This window comes from Artemia sp. Qi Xiang Cuo, chromosome 10 (genome assembly GCF_049724085.1).
Source record: "Artemia sp. Qi Xiang Cuo chromosome 10, ASM4972408v1, whole genome shotgun sequence".
Lineage (NCBI taxonomy): Eukaryota > Metazoa > Arthropoda > Branchiopoda > Anostraca > Artemiidae > Artemia > Artemia sp. Qi Xiang Cuo.
This window is the reverse complement of record NC_142803.1, coordinates 3,647,022-3,665,847: the sequence shown is the minus strand read 5'-3', so window position 1 is coordinate 3,665,847 and position 18,826 is coordinate 3,647,022. Positions and strand designations below refer to the sequence as shown.

General features: G+C 39.0%; 3 protein-coding genes across 4 annotated transcripts in view; 2 read left to right on the top strand and 1 right to left on the bottom strand.

Moving 5' to 3' along the window:
• Positions 1-18,826, top strand: part of LOC148947365 (uncharacterized) — a 511,279-nt gene that overhangs the window by 44,818 nt on the left and 447,635 nt on the right. The window lies entirely within an intron of this gene.
• Mocs2B (Molybdenum cofactor synthesis 2B) overlaps positions 1-18,826 on the bottom strand; it is a 31,368-nt gene that overhangs the window by 7,521 nt on the left and 5,021 nt on the right. The gene's annotated exons all lie outside the window — the stretch shown is intronic.
• LOC148947372 (uncharacterized) lies at positions 3,725-4,087 on the top strand. Its single transcript, XM_089095781.1, has one exon. The coding sequence runs from the start codon at positions 3,725-3,727 to the stop codon at positions 4,085-4,087; it is 363 nt and encodes a 120-aa protein (XP_088951907.1).

The window sequence follows — 18,826 nt, the reverse complement described above, 5'->3', positions numbered from 1 at the left end:
CAGTATTTTATTTGATCAAACAAAAATAGGAGATACGTCTGTAGGACTTTTACAAACCTTCAGGGAAATTATAGAAATAAAAAAGATAATATATGGCGGTACTAGTATCAATAAAGATGAAGGGGACTTTAGGATCAATTCAATTTATAATAGTTTAATTAAAATGCAGGCAAGATATTCAACCAGTACTCATTTTAATAATAGTTCTGAAACGAAAGATGACCTTGTGAACAAAGGTCAGAATGGGTTAAATGATGGGAAAAGTAAACGAACTGCAGCTAAGCTTGCAACCAAACGAATCCGTTCAATTTATAATTCATAAATTGGTTGATGAACTTGTGAAATTTAATTAGGGGTTATGGGCCGGGGGGTTAGTTGACTTTTTATTGTTTTGGTCTTAGTATAAATATATTCTTCATTTTTGATAGATTTCAATTTATATACTGTGAGGAGGCGAGTTGAATCATTATTGACATTCAGTGCATGGAAGTGTTTATTTAATATGTGAGTTTTCTTTCTTATTTATTTATATTTTTCTTTTTGTTTTTTTTTGTTTCTCTTTATGTGTTTAGTATGTTTTATTTTGATGTAAGTTAAGTTTTTTTAAAAAGAAAATTTTTTTTTGTTTCATTTTATATTTTTTTCCGATGAGAAAGGCTCCCGGACGTGGGGCCGAAATATTCGGAGCATTTGTGTATAATAAATTGTTTTATATTTCACTGCTTTATAGAAAATTAAAACCCGTTTTTCTTGTTTAATTTTTTTTTTAAATGTAAAAGCAGTGTGGTCTAAGAAATTATTGAAGAACTGATTGTACCAGAGAAAAATAAACAAAATTAATTGTACATGCTTTTCCTCGTAAAGTTCGAGAACTTTTAGTACAATATAAAAACCAAATGTCGGAATTTTGTTCGCATTTGATGACTATTTAAAATTAATGCAAGAGAAATTAAGACTAAAAAAGAGAAAAGAAATACTAAAAGGAATTACAATAAGGAAATGCAGTCAAAAATGGAGGAAACAGGAGTCCAAATCAGATTTAAAGATGATTTATTATTTTGCGCGAGTGACAAAATTGAGAAAAATGAAAATAGAAAAAAATGTTAACAAGAGACAAAATTTGAGGATTCAGCCTGTAGTAGTGAAAACTAAAAAATTAGATGGGCTGTGCCTAGCTAACATAAATAAAATAAATTTTAGTGGGGACAAAGACGTCCAGGACCCTTGGGGAATAAAACAATATTATCAAAAAATGAGTTGAACGACTTACAACGGGTTGGGGAAAAGTTGGGAGATGTTGATTGTTGGGTTAGATTGCAAAAACTTGGGAAGGAATCTGAGATTAATTCTATCATTTCTAAGGAAGATTTGGTCTCTTTTGCGGGGGAGGAGCCCCTCTGAGGAACAATACATGATGGACGAATCGCTCACCATACAACTGGTTGGCTAGTTGTGGCCCTATTACCGAGATTTCGCCTCTCTAACCTGGAGTCCCTGGGGGATACTCTCTCCCAGTAACTTAATATTTCAGCCAAACGTTTGTTCAGTAACCCTATTCATAGTTTTTACTCTTCATGGCAATCGACAATTATTTCCGGCAAACCTTATTCGGTATCCACATTTCATCTTCAATTGGTATCGACGCCTATCCTTCATTTGATTATCCCAGGGTAGGGAACCCAGAATAAACTGATTAATGATCCGCTCAAACTTTTAGCTGATTTCCCTGAACCCCTGTCGTTTTCACAGACCTGTAGTTTTTCGGTCTTAGACTATTTGAAATTATACCAAGGGGCAAATTGCATTTTAATTGAGATGTGGTGTTGTTTCCACCGATAAAATGCAACCAATTTTTCATAATGGCTGGCATCATCGAATGTTCCAGAAACTGATTCTCTGCTCCTCTCAAATGTAAATTCGTGAGAGCAAGAAAAATTTTTATTTTTGATCATACTGAGCACAATTATTTTCTGCGAATCTTGGGGACTTCCATTTTTAAAACCTCATGCGGATGCCATACGATATAGATCATGGTGGTCTTGCAATAAAGACTTTTGCATGGTGACAGATCCGGAGCCAAGCGGTAGAAGCACAGACGCTGGCGGAAGAAAGAAGGCATATGAATTTTGTTGAAGTTGGAGTTGAAGTTCAGTGTTGATGTTTGTAAGGGTGGACCAGCGTGGCGCGTGGGTGGTCATTTATCTTACGAGGGGAGGTGTTAGTGGTCCAGCTCTTGTTTTTTTTTCTTTTCAGATAAATGACCCGTTTCCTTTGCTGTAATTACATTTGACTATAAGATATTTTTTAATCATAATTTAAACTCTGTTGCAATATGCAAGCTTTCGAGCTAAGTTCTATTTTTGTCTTTTTGTTCTGGGCCACTTAAAGACAATATTACGCAAAATAAGCCAGGTATTTTAATGTTGATTTAGCGGATTAGCAGGGGCAAATCTAAGTTCCACCCTTACTCAAAGCGCTCTTGTATAGAAGTCTGTATTGAGTTAGTCGACTTTGAGACCCGGTTTAGGGAGTCGATTTTGTTCATAGTTTATAGCCTATATATGTTTTGTGCACTTTTTTGGAAGATTACAGGTAAGCTATTTTCTACAGCTGTGTAGACTATTTTTCCAGGAACCCAGACAAAGCAGAAAAGGAGTTGCAAGACACACCTTCATTATCTTAGCAACAGGGGGTCCGTTTACCCTCCAAGGAGAGAGCTAGAGATATAAGTGGTAACCCAGGTTGGGCGGTCTTGGCTTAGAGTTTGGCTGTTTGACCGTCAGATCCTGTTATCACACCCTGGAGCAGGGTATACCGTAATACGGTATTAATATACTCTATATTTACAGAACAATAGTGGTAACTGTGGGAATTCCATTACAATCTTTGGCACCAGCGAGGCTTCCCCTCCTTTGAGTGGTGTAGCACAATTTTTCCGCCAATTTCTGGTGGCAGACATGGCTTACCATAATAACACTAGAGATTCAACTCAATAGCATGAGAGCAACAACAAATTTAGGTTTGCACACGTAAGATCAAGCGCAGTCTTTAACGAGAAAAGATATTACGCAAGGAATGAGATTAAAATCAAATAAAAACAAGTATAGAATCAATAAAGAAAACAAAACTTTATCTGAGAAGATGGCGCTTGGAACATTAGTAGGTTTTTGTTCTGCTGCATATAATTTTGATTGAATGGTTGTTCAAGGCGCTTTAGACTGGTACAAAAAGCTCCGTTCAGGTTAATGGTCGCCAAAGCCCACTATTCCAGATATATACTGGTGTAAGGCAAGGCTGTGTTGCTGCTCCTAAACTTTTTAACGCGGTGATTGATTATGTCATGGATCGAACCACGAGTCGGCTTTAATTCGGACTGAAATATGGCGATAGAGTCCTAGCCGATTGCGACTTCGTAGATGGTATTGCCCTGATATGCACTTCTGCAGTTGAACTCGAGGCAGCTCTCCATATACGGTCGGAAGCAGCCCTGAAAGTGGGACTACATATTAGCTGCAGAAAACAAAAATAATGATCATCGACCCAGCAGGAAATTCCGCCAACTCACCATCATTCAACGTATTAGGGCACACTATCTAAGTTGTCAAGTATTTTACTTACCTTGGATTGAAATGGAAGTCCAGTCGCGCATCACGAAAACTGCATCTATTATGGCTCGATTATGACGTTCCTTGTGGTCAAAGCCCAACATTAGCCAAAAACACAAATGCAGATCTACAAAATAACCGTAACGCAAGTCCTTCTCTACGGTGCTGAAACTTGGCCGGCAGCTGCTTCTGTTCGTGACGCCATAGATGTAGCCCAAACAAACTTCCTAAGACGAATCGAAGGGATCAAGTGGTACGACTTCGTCTCAAACACCCGACTGCTGACACTAACGGATCAGACCCCCAACTCTCGTCAGCTCGCCATAAGAACTCTACGGTGGTTTGGCCAGTTAATTCGCATGCCAGAAGAAGCACCCACCAGCATACTTTTCAATTTGATCCCACTCAAAATGGCTGGAAGCGCCCCCGTGGAAGACCTTCGTTCAGATGGAGGGACAGCCTTACCGAGTACTTCTCCATGATCGGTATTGATCTCCATGAAGCAGTCACACTTGCGCAGGACCGTTTGGAATGGAGACAAATAGTCACATCTCTCTCTACGCTGGACCATCAGCAGGAGCCTTGTCAAGAAAGTCAAGTCAAGAATGGCAGTTGAGAACCACATTCGGGAGACGTCATTCTTTCAGAGCTAGAGAAATGTTTTTTTCTTGACCAAATAGTATTATTTAAACTTGTGCCTGGATTTGTTCTACCCGTTGGTGGATGTCTTTGAGGGTGCAGTTCCATATCACATATATATTTGTCACTTTCAAAAGATTGCTGCTGCTGAAAGGAACCTTAATGATGAGGAGACAGATTGTGGTATCCAGGTCTAAGAAGCAAAAGAAATTAACAGTAAACAAAAGCAGATCAAAAAGAGCATCATTTCTGCTTTAGCTACTTAATTTTTATCAATAACAGGGAAGCAGTCACAAATAAAAAAATAAGTCATTTGTTTTAAATTTCATGCAAATATTATGACATGCAAATATCATCTACCAAGCATACAACTACCACAAATCAGTATCCATAAATAATTAAAAACCCAAAACAAACAGAAACTAAAATAAATAACAGAGTCAAAGTCAAAACGAGCAGAAATTAATATGAGTAGGGTTCTAAAACCCTACACTTTCTAAAAGCCAGAATATAATTTGTACCTTACTGAAAAATATTCAAATGAATTTACTAAAAAAAAAAGGTGCATTGTCAGTTTAATATATATATATGCTGATATTTATTCCTCAAAATCTTAATTAATATTTGATTTCTTAAAGTTATAAAAATGAAAACATTTAAACGAATTTAAACAAACTGACAGTGACAATAGTACCTCAGATAAATTTTACTTACAGTTACATGAGCAAATAAACAGGATCCCAGGTATAAATAGGCATAGATGATATTCTAACCTAGGTAAATTTAGTGAAAGAAAACAGTAATGGCTTACGACTGCTGCGATTTTGTAGGTATAACAATCTAGTTATAACTGATGCAGTATTTGGTTATAAAATAGACCATAAGTTAACATGGCATTCACGTGATGGTTAAACAGCTAACCTTATTGATTATGTTATTGTAATCAAAGACTGACAGGATCAACACAAAATAGTAGGGTAAATACCTTTGCAATTATTAATGTAAAAAGTAAAAACCACCAACTAGTAGTGTCTAGGGTCATTTCTGAAGCTAAAATTTTGAAAGAGTAGCTACTTTCCAGGGAAATTATGGCATTTGTAGACTCCAGTATGACAATTCGAGAGAAAATTTCCAGGTACAGTTGAATATCAAATGGAGAAAAAAGATTCTTCTGGACTTGGATTATGTTGATAAATTAAACATCCTAGATGAAAGTATGATAAAACAAAAATGGACATTCAGAGATTTTGCAAGTTCATGGTGCTAGAGTAGGTTTGAAAACTATTGTTAGGATAACTAAGTCTCTTAAGCTAGGAATAAGTGAAGATGGAATGGTGACGTTTGGCAACAAAAAGATTGATCAAGTGGACAGCTTCACTTACCTTAGTAGTACTATTAGTAATGACAGTGAGAGCAGTGAACACATTAAGAACAGAATAGCCAAGGCTCAGTGTGTTTTTCACAGTTGAAAAAAGTTTTGAAGAATAGAATGCTAAATCTGCAAACCACAATTAGAATAATGAAGGCTACATTGATGACAGTGGTCCAACATGGTTCTGAAGGCCAAAATGTTTTCAAGACAAATAGCCAACAGTTTGGTTTGGGTACCCGGCTGACTGACCATTGGCCGTTGAGCTGATGAAACTGTTTTGGTGACAGTAAGGTGAATTTTTTGTTTCCAAATGTCTCTGCTGACTCATAGACTATCTGATCTTGCAGGAAATTACTTTAATTTAGCTAATGAATGTGAACGAGGCCTTTGTGAACGTGATAGTGGGAATGAAAAAGTGAGTTCAGATCTGAATATTCCTGTTTCTAAGTATATTGATACCTATGATCTGAGGCAAATTTAATCATCAAGTGATCTTGTCATAGCCAGGTATAATTTTCAGGGGCTTGGAACTGCGTTTGATACACAACTTACCACAGTTAATGAAAATAATCTTTGTTTTGATGTAACATCTCTAACTGAGACTTTCTTGAGTGAAATTTCACCTTTAAGTTTGTTGGTGTCGTTTAGCGATCTATCATCATATCCAAATGACCAGCATTAAATTAAAGAGAAAATATTTGTTTTCAATGAACCAAATTTAAATAAATTAAAAGATCATTTAAGAAAACTAGAATGGAGCGATGTTTTGAGTCAGAATGACCCTAAAGTAGGTTATGTTTTGCTTTCTAATAAGATTTTTGGAGCAAATGCATGAGTATTGCAAGATTGAAGGACACATGAGAATAGATCGAGAAAGAAAAAAACAAATTTAAACCTTTGTGGTTAACAAAGGAATTACAAAACATGATAAAATTAAGAGTCAAGCTTCATAGTAGAATGTTGAAAAACCCGTCGAATTAAAATCGAAATATTTATGTTAGTTATCAAAATGTTGTCAATAAGGAAAAACGAGGTGCTAAGAAGAATTATTTTTTAATGCCGTTGAACTTGCAAAGAATGATGTATCTTCAACGTTAAACATTATCAATTGAATTTTGAGGCCAAATAAACATAAAGATAATGAAATCACTAAGGAGATAGTAAACCCAAATGGGGAAAGAATAGAAAATTATAAATCAATAGCTGATAGGTTTTATAAATTTTTTACTGAAATTGGTCAACATATTTCATCACTATTTGATAATGATATTAATATAGTTTTGTCATCTATCAAATCTTCAAATTTTGATAATGATGGTAGTATTTTTGTTTTTGAACCGGTTTCCGCAAATGATTTGAAGAAGATCGTGAATTCTTTGGGACCATCAGAGGCTCCTGGAATTGACCAAATGCCGAAACGAGTTCTGAAACATGTTTTGCTGGTGATATTTCATATTTTGATTTTTTTAGTCAATTTGTCTTTTAAAAACGAATTGTTCCAAAAGGTCTAAAGAAAAGCTGTATTATACTTTTACATAAGTATGGAAATAACAATAGGATAAATAATTACTGCCCTATTTCAATTCTACCGGTTATTTTTAAGATTTTTGGAAAAATAATGTAGAATAAAATTAGTAAATTTGTGGAAAAAAAATTAAATAATACCAACTAGCCAAAATCAATTTCAGAAAGTTCATTTTATGGATCATGCGATTACCCATTTTATTTGTAAAATGAAAGATTTTCTAGATAAGGGTTTTTATACCTCAGCTGTTTTTATTGACCTGTCAAAAGCATTTGATACAGTAAACCATAATCTTTTAGTTATAAAGTTAAAGAAACATAAATTTCTATAGTAGATTGTTAGTTGGATTGAGTTATATCTATTGGATAGATCACAGGTCGCTATAGTTGGACCAAAAAGATCACAAGAGCACACAATAACTTGCGGAATTCCACAGGGGTCAATTTACGGCCACTCCTTTACCTCACTAATACCACAGATATAGGAAATTTTATGTAAGATTGTTTGACAATATCATTAAAGATGATGCAGCTTTATTATTCCAAACTTTAAGTGTTGAAACCCTTTTTAAGACCATGGAGACCACATAGAATGATCTAATGGTTACATCTAATGGTTACATTAGATCTAATGGTTACAAGGAGTAACCATTATTTTTTAAAAATTAATATTTACATTTAAAAATTAAATTTTTATTTAAAATTATTATTTAAACAATTTCATTTTAAAAAAAACTTTATTTATATTAATATTAAAAAAAACAAATAACATGATTTTTTCTACTATTAAAAAGGTAAACACTGAACAATCTTTAACAGCTGATGGATATTTGATAGATAGGGTTTTGAAATTTAAAGATTTAGGTGTAATCATTGATGAATTATTGCCATGGAAAGAACATGTAAATTCATTATCTATAATATTGCAAGAAGAGCTGGGATTTTGTATAGACTGAATTTTTTCTTCTGAAAAAATTTTTGCAAACCCTTTATTTTACTCTTGTTTATCCTTATAGTCTATATAGTTGTTACATTTGGGCTAATTCTTTCTTTTATAATTTAAAGACAATTCAAACAGAACAAAGTAGAGCAGTAAAGTCAATGTATTTTAATAAACTTAATACTAAAGAAGTATTTCTTAAATCTCAGTTACTAACAGTGAGACAAATTTGCCAGCTCCAAACTGTTGTATTCATGTATAAATACTTGAATAGTCTAGCACTCCCAGGAATAACACAACCTGTCCTTTGCATTTATTGTCATATTTTCATACTTATCCAACATTGTCATCTACACATTTTTCTTTTATCTTGGATATTTGTCACACATAAAGAGCAGCTTTTTCTATATAATAAGTTGGACTGAAATTATCAAACAATATTCCACTGAAAAAAAAAATTCTGTTTCAATTCTGTCATTTTGATAGAATTATAAAAAAAATATCTTCTTTCTACTACTAGACTAAAAATGAATAATGTTTAGGAAGATTCTCGCTACTTATTTTCTCTCTCTCTTTTTTTATGTAGTGCACAGTGCCGTTTTTCAGTATTCTCTCTGTTTCAAAGTTTAACACTTTGTTGTTTTGTCAATAATCAGTGTTACATTAATATGAATACTCGAGTTCTCCAGGGGCTACATTTAGACGCTAGGGATCATTGATCAGTCCCTGGAGTTATGTTTTATTTGTATGTTTATATTCAATAAAGTCAAAGTTCAAAGTTAATAAACTAGAATCAATGAAAAAGAGACAGAACCTAAAAATTAAGGTTAAATTTCGATATTGAGTTTTAGATGGGACTCAACATCTATGCAATCTTCTAGGCCAACTAAGAAACAATGGAAGAGTAGATATAGAATTTTTCCTAAGTGTAGTTTTGGCCCTGGATTCATCCCTGAAAGTTCTATTACTTAACTCAAGTACTTTCCAAGATGGCAAGGAGTTCCTAAACCTAGAACTTTGCCATGTTAGGAAAGTATTTATGGTTGTTTAGAAGTATTTTTCATGGTTTTGTAGGTTTTTTTTTTAATGAGCAACACATTTTAATGATTATTAATAGGCTATGTATGCTTTAGGTAAAAGGTAGAGTAGGCTATACACCAGCATATCTCACAATCCCTACTAGTGCTTCTGATCTCCATTTCATGGCCCTTTAGCCAGGAAGTGCATTGGTGGGTGGGCAGTCAACCATCCTGTGCTTTAGCAAACCCTCCCTGTTTACCTTCCCCCAATTTCTTCAAGGACCTATTTAGAGCTGTGTCAACTCTAGCTGAGGTTATGCTTACTATTATCATTCCTAGATGCAGACTGTTAAACTTTACTCCCCATCCCAACAAAAAAATACATAGCACAAATTATGTTAACTCAAAGAATTTTCAATAGTCTGGTCCTTTTCCTTATATTAATTCAATGGGAAACAATGTATTGAGTATGCAGCCTATGATTTGGCCTATTTATTGGTCCATCAGGGGGATAGAGGGTTGAATGCAGTTTTTAATTTTGAAAAAAAAACAGGTTATAATACCAACCAAGAATTGTAGCCAAAAGGGGTAATGTTTAATGGCCTGTATTTAGAATGATGAAATGAAAGTATGTATTTTGGAATGTTTTAGAGTAAGTTAGTTTCGAGAATTATACATTATTTCCTTCTGAAGAGTAGTTCTACAACAAAGCTAAAGCACTAAATTTATACATATTCACATGGTTTACCTAGGAATAATACGGAGGTATAAGTTTGTAAGTAATGATGCTGTTCCGGAGTTAGTTCCCATGCAAATTGGCGCATGAAGAACGACCTCCACGTGCCTCTGGATACCTGGCTAGCCACCAGAGAACCAATTGCATCTAGGGACGGTTGGGTTGGCAGCCCTCCTCCTGAAACTTCTATTGCTACGAATGGAACCAGAAATTCAGCCTCGGATATATCATCTCAAACCCCGTATCGACCTCGGACCGCCCAAGGAAAATCCCATCTGAACATCGTTGACCAAGGTGGCACCAATGTGGCCACCTGGAACGTCCTGACACCGAACCAACCCGGTTCGAAGCTTCTTTTAGCAAAAGAACTTAAAAAATATAAAGTCACCATAGCTGGAGTCACCGAAACACACCTCCCTGGACATGGTGAAGAGGACATAAGTGAATGACGCTCAGTGCTGTGGTCTGGTGGTAGCAAAAAAAGAGGAAGCATTGCCCTAGTACTTACCTATGATGCAAATTGGGCACTCCTGGCCCCAACACCAGTATCGCCTAGACTCTTGAACGAAGGACTCGATAAGAAGAACGGAAAAATACCTGCCATCAAGTGATCTGCCCCACAAACGACACTGATGAAGAAGACAAAGACGATTTCTATAGCCTGCTTAGTTCTGAACTATCTTCTGTACCTCCCCACGACTACCTCCTCCTACTAGGAGACTTGAATGCAAGTGTTTCAAACGAATCAGGCCTGTGGGATCTCGCTGTTGGACCTGTTACAGTGGATAGCCTAAACAATAATGGAGAGAGGCTGCTGAATTGTTGTCTGGCCCACAATCTAACGATTGCGAACACATGGTTCCAGAGACCAAATATAGCCAAGTACACCTGGTATAGCAATGATGGATCAACAAAGAAGATGCTCGACTACATCATCGTACGTCGACGATGGCTGTCGTCTGTCCAGAATTGCCGCACCTACCGTGGCACCGAGCTCGGGAACACCGACCACCGGCTGGTAGCAGCCAAAATTATGCTCCACCTCAACGCAATGAAGAACAGCCAATCTTCTCGGAAAATTGATGCCGGTTGCATCCAACAGGACCCCGCTCTGGCTGAGCGGTACCATGTGGAGATATCCAACAGATTTGAGGTCCTTGGCCAATGCGATGATAGTGAAGTTGCATGGAAGTCCTTCAAAGAGAATACTCTTGCGGCAGCAACTGACGTTGTTGGAATGAGGCAAAGGAAGAAAAAGGACTGGATCAGTAATCACTCCCTTGCCATCATAGAGCTCAGGCGAGAAGCACGTCTTGGCGGGGACATGGCTACATACAGACTGCTAAACAAAGAGCACAATTCCATGTTGCATAAAGACCGCAAGGCTTTTATTGACAGCAAGGCATCCGAACTGCAAGAGGCCGCCAAGAAAAAGGACAGTGGAGCCACCTACAAGATTCTTCGTGAGCTGTCAGGTCAGCACACTCAAACTACACCATACCTTCGAAGCGCTAGCGGTGAGAATATCTACGACCAATCACAATGCCTCCGCCAGTGGGAGGACCACTTTGAGAAACTGCTCAACTCAGATCCACAAGACCAGACGGACCATGAGCTAGCAGCTGATGCGGCTACTACCATACGTGCTTCTGATGGTCCTGAATTTACAGCGGAGGAGATAAAAGCTGCCACCCGCAAGCTAAAGAATAACAAAGCGCCAGGAATATGTGGCCTAACATCGGAATTCCTTAAAAATGGGAGTCCAGCCATGATCCTCTGGCTACAAATGCTGTTTAACCTTGTGTGGCACTCTGAAAAAATCCCCTCAGACTGGAAGAAGGGCTTACTTGTGCCAATCTACAAGAGGAAGGGGAGCAAAGCAGAATGTATCAATTATCGTGGCATAACTTTACTCTCAGTTCCTGGAAAGCTCTTCGCTATGCTGCTTCTCAAACGGGCAACAAGATCATCCATGCCCTGCGTCGCCCCCAGCAAGCTGGCTTCATGCCAGGCAGGTCCACCACCAAGCAAATCCATACGATTAGACAGCTAGTAGAGAAAACTCCTGAATATAAGAGGAAGGCGTACATTGCCTTTGTCGATTTTCGATCTGCCTTCGACACTGTCGATAGGCAGTCACTATGGCAAATCCTCCAGTCTGCTGGCGTACCCACGAAAATCGTCCGTCTCCTCAAAGAGCTGTATAATAACACTGAAAGTGCGGTGATCGTAAATGGACGGCCTTCTGGATATTTCAAAATTAAAAATGATGTCCGGCAAGGATGTGCCGCTGCACCTGAGCTTTTTAACTGTGTAATAGACTACATCCTGAATAAAACGAAGCAGGTGCTTCTGTTTGGCATAGGCTTTGCTGGAAGTTCTTTCAGACGCCGACTTTGCCGATGACGTGGCGCTAATATGCGAAAAAATTAGTGACCTCAAAACTACACTGGAAACACTGGCCTCTGCCGCTGAGAAACTCGGTCTGAAAATAAATTGGTCGAAGACCAAGATAATGCCCGTTGAGAAAACGCCATCCAACCCCCTGTCATCTGTGGAAATTTGTGGCCAGACTGTAGAGGTAGTCAAGCAGTTTACCTACCTTGGTTCAATTGTCTGCTCAAACGGATGCCTAGATGCCAAAATATCAGCAAGAGCGGCAAAAGCAAACTCTGTCTTTGGTCGCCTTCTAAAAACAGTTCCATAAACCCCAGATCAGCCGTCTCACCAAAGCACGAATATATTCTGCTTCGGTTGCCAGCGTTATGCTCTATTCTGCTGAGACTTCGTCGCTGACTCAGACAAAGACGCTGAAGGTAGATGCCATCCAGACAAAATACCTCCGAAAAATCGAACGCTCCAGATGGCCAACAGGGTACGAAATTCAGAAATCCTCTGGTCCTTCAAACTCCCACCCCTGTCCGAGCAGCTTGACTCTCACTCGCTGCGTTGGTATGGTCATCTGCTCCGTCTGCCTGCCCAAACACCCACCTGGCTCATCTTCGATTTCGACCCAGCTGCAAACGGCTGGAGGCGTCCTAGGGGAAGACCACGCACCAGATGGGCGGACGTCATCCGTGATCGGCTCGCCTCCAGAAACATCAACCCGGCTGAAGTGACAACCCTCGCCCTGAACCGACCACTCTGGAGAAGACTGACGGCGCTGACGACTGGTTCCCTCTACGCTGGCGACGCTGCCGAGCAAGAGCTTTAAGTAAGTAAGTAAAGTATAAGTTTAGAATTGAGGGTGTTGAGAAGAAACCATGTTTAAAAAGCAATTCTTGCTTCATAATATGTAAAATAATTGTAGTTTAAACATTTTAACCAGAGCTTTACTATTCTATATTTGCACATTACATGGGGGGGGGGTGGTAAAGTTTAGCTGAAGATAAAATATATAAACTATATTATTTGGCATATTATAAAGTAAGAATTTTTAATGGCTCTGAAGCAAGAAATGGAGGAAGATTTGCTAGATGTTTTCCAAAGAAATTGCCAATGGATTAGGGCCGTTTTTTAGCACTAAGATCTTACATCTAAGATCTTTTATCTTTCTGCAAAGATTATCGTTTTTTTCAACTCATCTTTGTTCTAGGATCTTACAGCTCACTTATGTTAGCAAAAACTGTGAAAGATGCCATTTTTCTGCCATATAGAACAATGATGAGAGAACTTTGACAATATGCTCATCATTGTTCTCGGACCGCTAATCAGAGCAGAATGATGAAAGACGTTTGCATAAAAACGACAAAAGATGTAAGATCTTAGTTCAAAGATTTCACTTTTAAGCATTTTCTTACAAAATATATAAGATCTTAGCACATTGACAAGTGAAAAAACTTCCCTATTGTTTTGGGTACCCTGTTAGCTGATCATATTTCAAGCAGTAGGCTGTATGAAAAGTGTGATTCAATCCTGCTATCTAGGGCTATAATGAGAGAAAGGTTAAGATGGATAGTGCATGTTCTGTAGATGAAGGATGACGGATTGTCCTCTTTAGGCAACCATCTTGAAACATATTGATTTGATTGCTTTGCTTGCTTTGCTTTTGTGTTGTTTGCTTATGCTTATGCACTTTATTTATAGGTGTTGGGTCTCCATTAAATAATTGAATTCAACTATTGACTCCGAAGACAGAATACGTTACATGGTGTCAGAATGGACAGCACACCCTACCCAACAATTGATTGGTTGTCAGCCAATCTCAAAGCCTCGTGGAAGCAATTTTGCCAGCATGCTGAACTGATGTTCACAGGACCCTTGTCCGGAAAAGCCGAAACTGTGAAGTGCTCCTACTTGCTGAAATGGGTTGGAGAAAAAGGACGAGATATTTATAACACATTCCAGAATCCAGAAATAGACAAAAATAAAGTGGATGTGTATCTGAGAAAATTCATTGAGCATGTTGAACCCAGTTCCAATCCCATATTTTCCCGATTCGTTTTCCACAAACGAAATCAGAAAGAAGGAGAGACAATTGAATCATATGTGACATCTCGGAAGTTACTGGCCCTGGATTGTAGTTTTGGAGATAGTTCAGATGAAATAGTGAGAGACAGACTGGTGTTTGGAGTACAGAGTGACCAGATAAGAGAAAGACTATTGAGTGAAGGTGGAATGCTTACACTGGCAAAAGCTATTGATATTAGCCGTGCAATTGAAACAGTTGTGGAGACCCATGCACAGATGAGAAATGAACAAAGTACTAGTGCTGTAAAGCAAGAAGTGGAAGCCATACACAAACAAAAAATGTTGCCAAAGACAATGAGGCCAAACTGTTACTTCTGTGGGAACCAGTACTCCCGCGGACACAAATGCCCCGCAAAAGGGAAGATCTGTTCCAAGTGTCGGAAGCCAAATCATTTTGCAAAGGTTTGCAAAAGCAGGTGTGTCAACAAAATTGAAGCCCTGCCAGCTGAGAACGAAGGAAACAATGAATACTTCATCGAGTCTGTTGACAGCAGAACGGATTCAACCCAAAAGCCAATGATTAAAGTTAACCTACCTGAATACCGACGAGAAATAACCTTCAAAATTGATACAGGGGCTGATGCAAACGTTCTCCCAGCAAGTGAATTTAGATCCCTAAAACCAAGACCTACCTTGCTTCCCAACAAAGATATCCTGACAAGCTACAGTGGATGCAGCCTTGAAGTACTTGGAATTGCACAGATTGTGATTCAGTATAAGGACCGAGAACCACAGGTTCATGTGTTTCATGTTGTTGAAACCCACAAAGGACCAATCCTTAGTAGACAAACGAGCAAACAGATGAACTTGATCAAGTTTGTGCTTAGCATGTCATGTAGCAAGACTGAAGACCCAGCCACGGTTTCAACCAATCCGGAAGTATGACAGATCCTTGAGGAATATGATGATGTCTTCCAAGGTATTGGGACGTTGCCCGGAAAATATCACATTTACCTGAAGGAAGGATCTGTTCCGACAGTCCAGCCATCAAAAAGAGTTCCGTATGCCCTTCAGCCGAAGCTAAAAGAAGAACTAGACAGATTAGAAAATATTGGCATCATAGAGAAGGTACAAAAACCGACAGACTGGGTGAATTCGATTGTCCTTGTAAAGAAACCAGACGGAAAAATCCGAATTTGTCTAGATCCAGTGGACTTAAACAAATGTATCAAGCGTCCTTACCACCCCATTCCTAGCTTTGATGATGTAGCAGTGAGATGTGCTGGAGCAGAAAGATTTTTCAAAACTGACGCTAGAAATGGTTACTGGTCAATGGTTTTAGACGAGGAATCTGCTGACCTCACCACATTCAGCACAAAATTCGGAAGATACCGCTTCAAGAGATATCCTTTTGGGCTCATATCAGCCCAGGATGAGTACCAAAAACGAATGGAAGAGGCGTTCGAAGGTATTGACATTGGTCTGATTGTAGATGATGTTGCTGGAATGGCTGAAAGTACAACAGATCATGATAGGAAACTAAGGACAGTTATGCAGAGGGCTCGTGAAAAAGGCATCAAGTTCAATAAAGAGAAATGCCTTTTCGATGCTGTAGCCATTCCCTACTTTGGACATATACTGACAAAGGGAGGTATGGAACCCGACCCTAACAAAATTAGGGCAATGAAAGAAATGCCAGCCCCCAAGAACAAAGATGAATTGCAGACTCTTCTAGGGATGTACAACTATTTGTCAAAGTACATTCCCTGCCTCTCTACCCTAAACCAGCCACTTAGGGACCTGGCCAAAGCAAAGGAGTTCAAGTGGAAAGTAGTACACAACGATGCCCGAGTCAAAGTCCAGGAAGCCATTTGCAGCAACCTCACATATTTTGATACCAAAAGTGCCCAGGTGGAAGTGATAACAGACGCATCACAACACGGGCTAGGTGCTCAACTGGTTGCGGATCACGCCACAGTAGCCTTTGCTTCTATATCTCTTAGTGACACAGAAAAACGGTACTCACAAATCGAGAAGGAGCTTCTGGGAATTGTGTTTGCCTGGACGCATTTCCATCAATATATTTGTGGTAGAAAGATCACTGTGACAACGGATCACAAACCTTTAGAGGTGATATTGTCCAAACCAATAAATAGGGCACCACCCCGATTGCAAAGAATGATGCTAGTGCTCCAGCAGTATGAACTGTCATTCTAGTATCGTCCCAGCAAAGAAATCCCGGTATCTCATGCCTTATCACAAATGCACTTACCTGACCAAGACCCAGAAATTCAAATTGAAGGAGAAGTAGCCATCCATGCATTCTTTAGAGATATTCCAGTAAGCAGAAACAAACTAGAGCAAGTCCGTGAGGAAACCCTAAGAGATGTTGAGCTGAAAACACTGTCAGACATTGTTAAATCTGGCTGGCCTAACGACCGAAGAGATGTACCATCTATTGTTCTTCCATTCTGGAACTACAGAGACGAGCTGGTTATCAACGATGGTATTATACTGAAAGGCGAACGCATTGTTGTGCCTAAGGCACTGCGTGGATACATACTGCAACAGCTTCATTCGTCACACGTTGGCAGTGTGAAAACAAAAGAAAGAGCTTGTAGCTCTGTATTCTGGCCTAACATCACGAAAGATATCACGCAACTAGTATCTGGTTGCGAAATATGCACCATGCATCAAATGGATTAACAGAAAGAGCCATTGATATCCTCAGAGGTTCCCCAGTATCCATTTCAACACATAGGCCTGAAAATCTTTACATTCAGTGGTATGGAATACCTAATAACCGTACACTATTATAGTAGATTTTTCGAGGTGAATAAACTTGCCATTTCAAACTCACAGCAAGTTATCTCGAAATTAAAAATGCATTTCGCCAGATATGGTATACCAGAGAAGATTACTTCAGACAATGGGCCACAATTCAGCTCAGAGCAGTTTCGAACGTTTGCAGCATCCTGGGATATCAACCACATCACATCGAGTCCCCGATACCCACAGTTCAATGGGATGAGCGAGAAGGCGGTCTAGATGGCAAAACGAATCAAGACAAAAGCAACAGAAAGCCAAACAGATCCATTCATTGCATTGCTGGAATACCGAAACACCCCAGTTGATAGAGCATATACACCGGTTCAGCTGCTCATGAGCAGAAAAACCCAGTCGATCGTCCCAGCACTGCCATCCCATCTGCAGCCAAAAATAATTGTAAACCCAGTTTTCGAGAAAGCTAGAGAGAAAGCTCAGTCTAGACAGCAGAGAGCTCACAACAAGAACGCCAAAGAGCTGAAAGAATTGAGCATAGGAGAGAAAGTATGGGTGAAATTTCACAACAATAGTAGATGGCGCAAGGGCGTAGTCGAGAAGAAGTTGAGACAACAAGACCGCTCTTACCTGGTGCGGCTGCAAGACGACAGTACTCTTCGGAGAAACAGGCGCCACCTACGTCACAGATCAGAACCAGCTATAGCCGAGCCGGGGCCTATACCATCCCACCCATTACATGCAGGCCGTGTTACCCAGTGCCCCGAACTACATACTTACCCGGATGGAACAGCGACAGTTGGAGCCAGTACGACGCCTGTCGCAGATCGATCCAGTGCCAAATTGAACAGCAGCACTGACGAAGAAACCCCGTCAGTAGTCGAAGATGATGATTTCACCGTAGCCGAAAGGCCAAACGTCAGGGGGAAGGAGGAAAGAGCATTAAGTCTACGATGTCAGTCAACTACTGATACAGTCATACCCCCTGTGACCAACGCTGAAGCCCCGCCAGATGCAGGAAGAGTCACTCGCTCAGGTAGACTTTCCAAACCACCTGCGCGTATGAGCCTGAGCATTGATTGTCACGTTGAGATCCACCTCCGTCCAGTCTGGCAGTGATGGAAGCCATTTCTACATGAGAAAGAAGATGAAACATATTGATTTGATTGCTTTGCTTGCTTTGCTTTTGTGTTGTTTGCTTATGCTTATGCACTTTATTTATAGATGTTGGGTCTCCATTAAATAACTGAATTCAAGTCTTGACTCCGAAGACAGAATACGTTACAATCTGGGGCTAAACAGAAAGCAGGTTGTCCATGGTTGGGAGGATGTCATAAGGAAAGATTTAAGGGAAACGGAACTTCTTGAGATGGTGTACAGAGGGAGGCTTAAACAGATTAGGATGGGAGAGGAGCCTGCAAAGCTGTGTTGGCTGTGGGCAGTTTGGTTTGATGTTGAGTTGTTAATAGTAGTGATAATTGTTTACTTAACATGTTTATTCCTCAATAAGCCTGATTCTAGATTTTGATACCCTTTTTTATGCTTTACCCTACTTCAATAATTGCTACTGGGGCAATTTCTATTTCAACTCTTAATGAGGCTTAAAAAGGTAACTTATAACCTTGCCTATATAATGTAGACTATAATGTAAATTTATGTAAAGTTCCCTTGCTGTATAAGGATAGGGTGGTCAGTTTCCTAATAGGGTTTTTAAAAATAGTGATTCTAATGGTGTAATTTTTTTGGTGTGATGCCTTTTTTGAAGGGTCTCTGGCTTTTTTTAATCTTTCAAGCAAATTT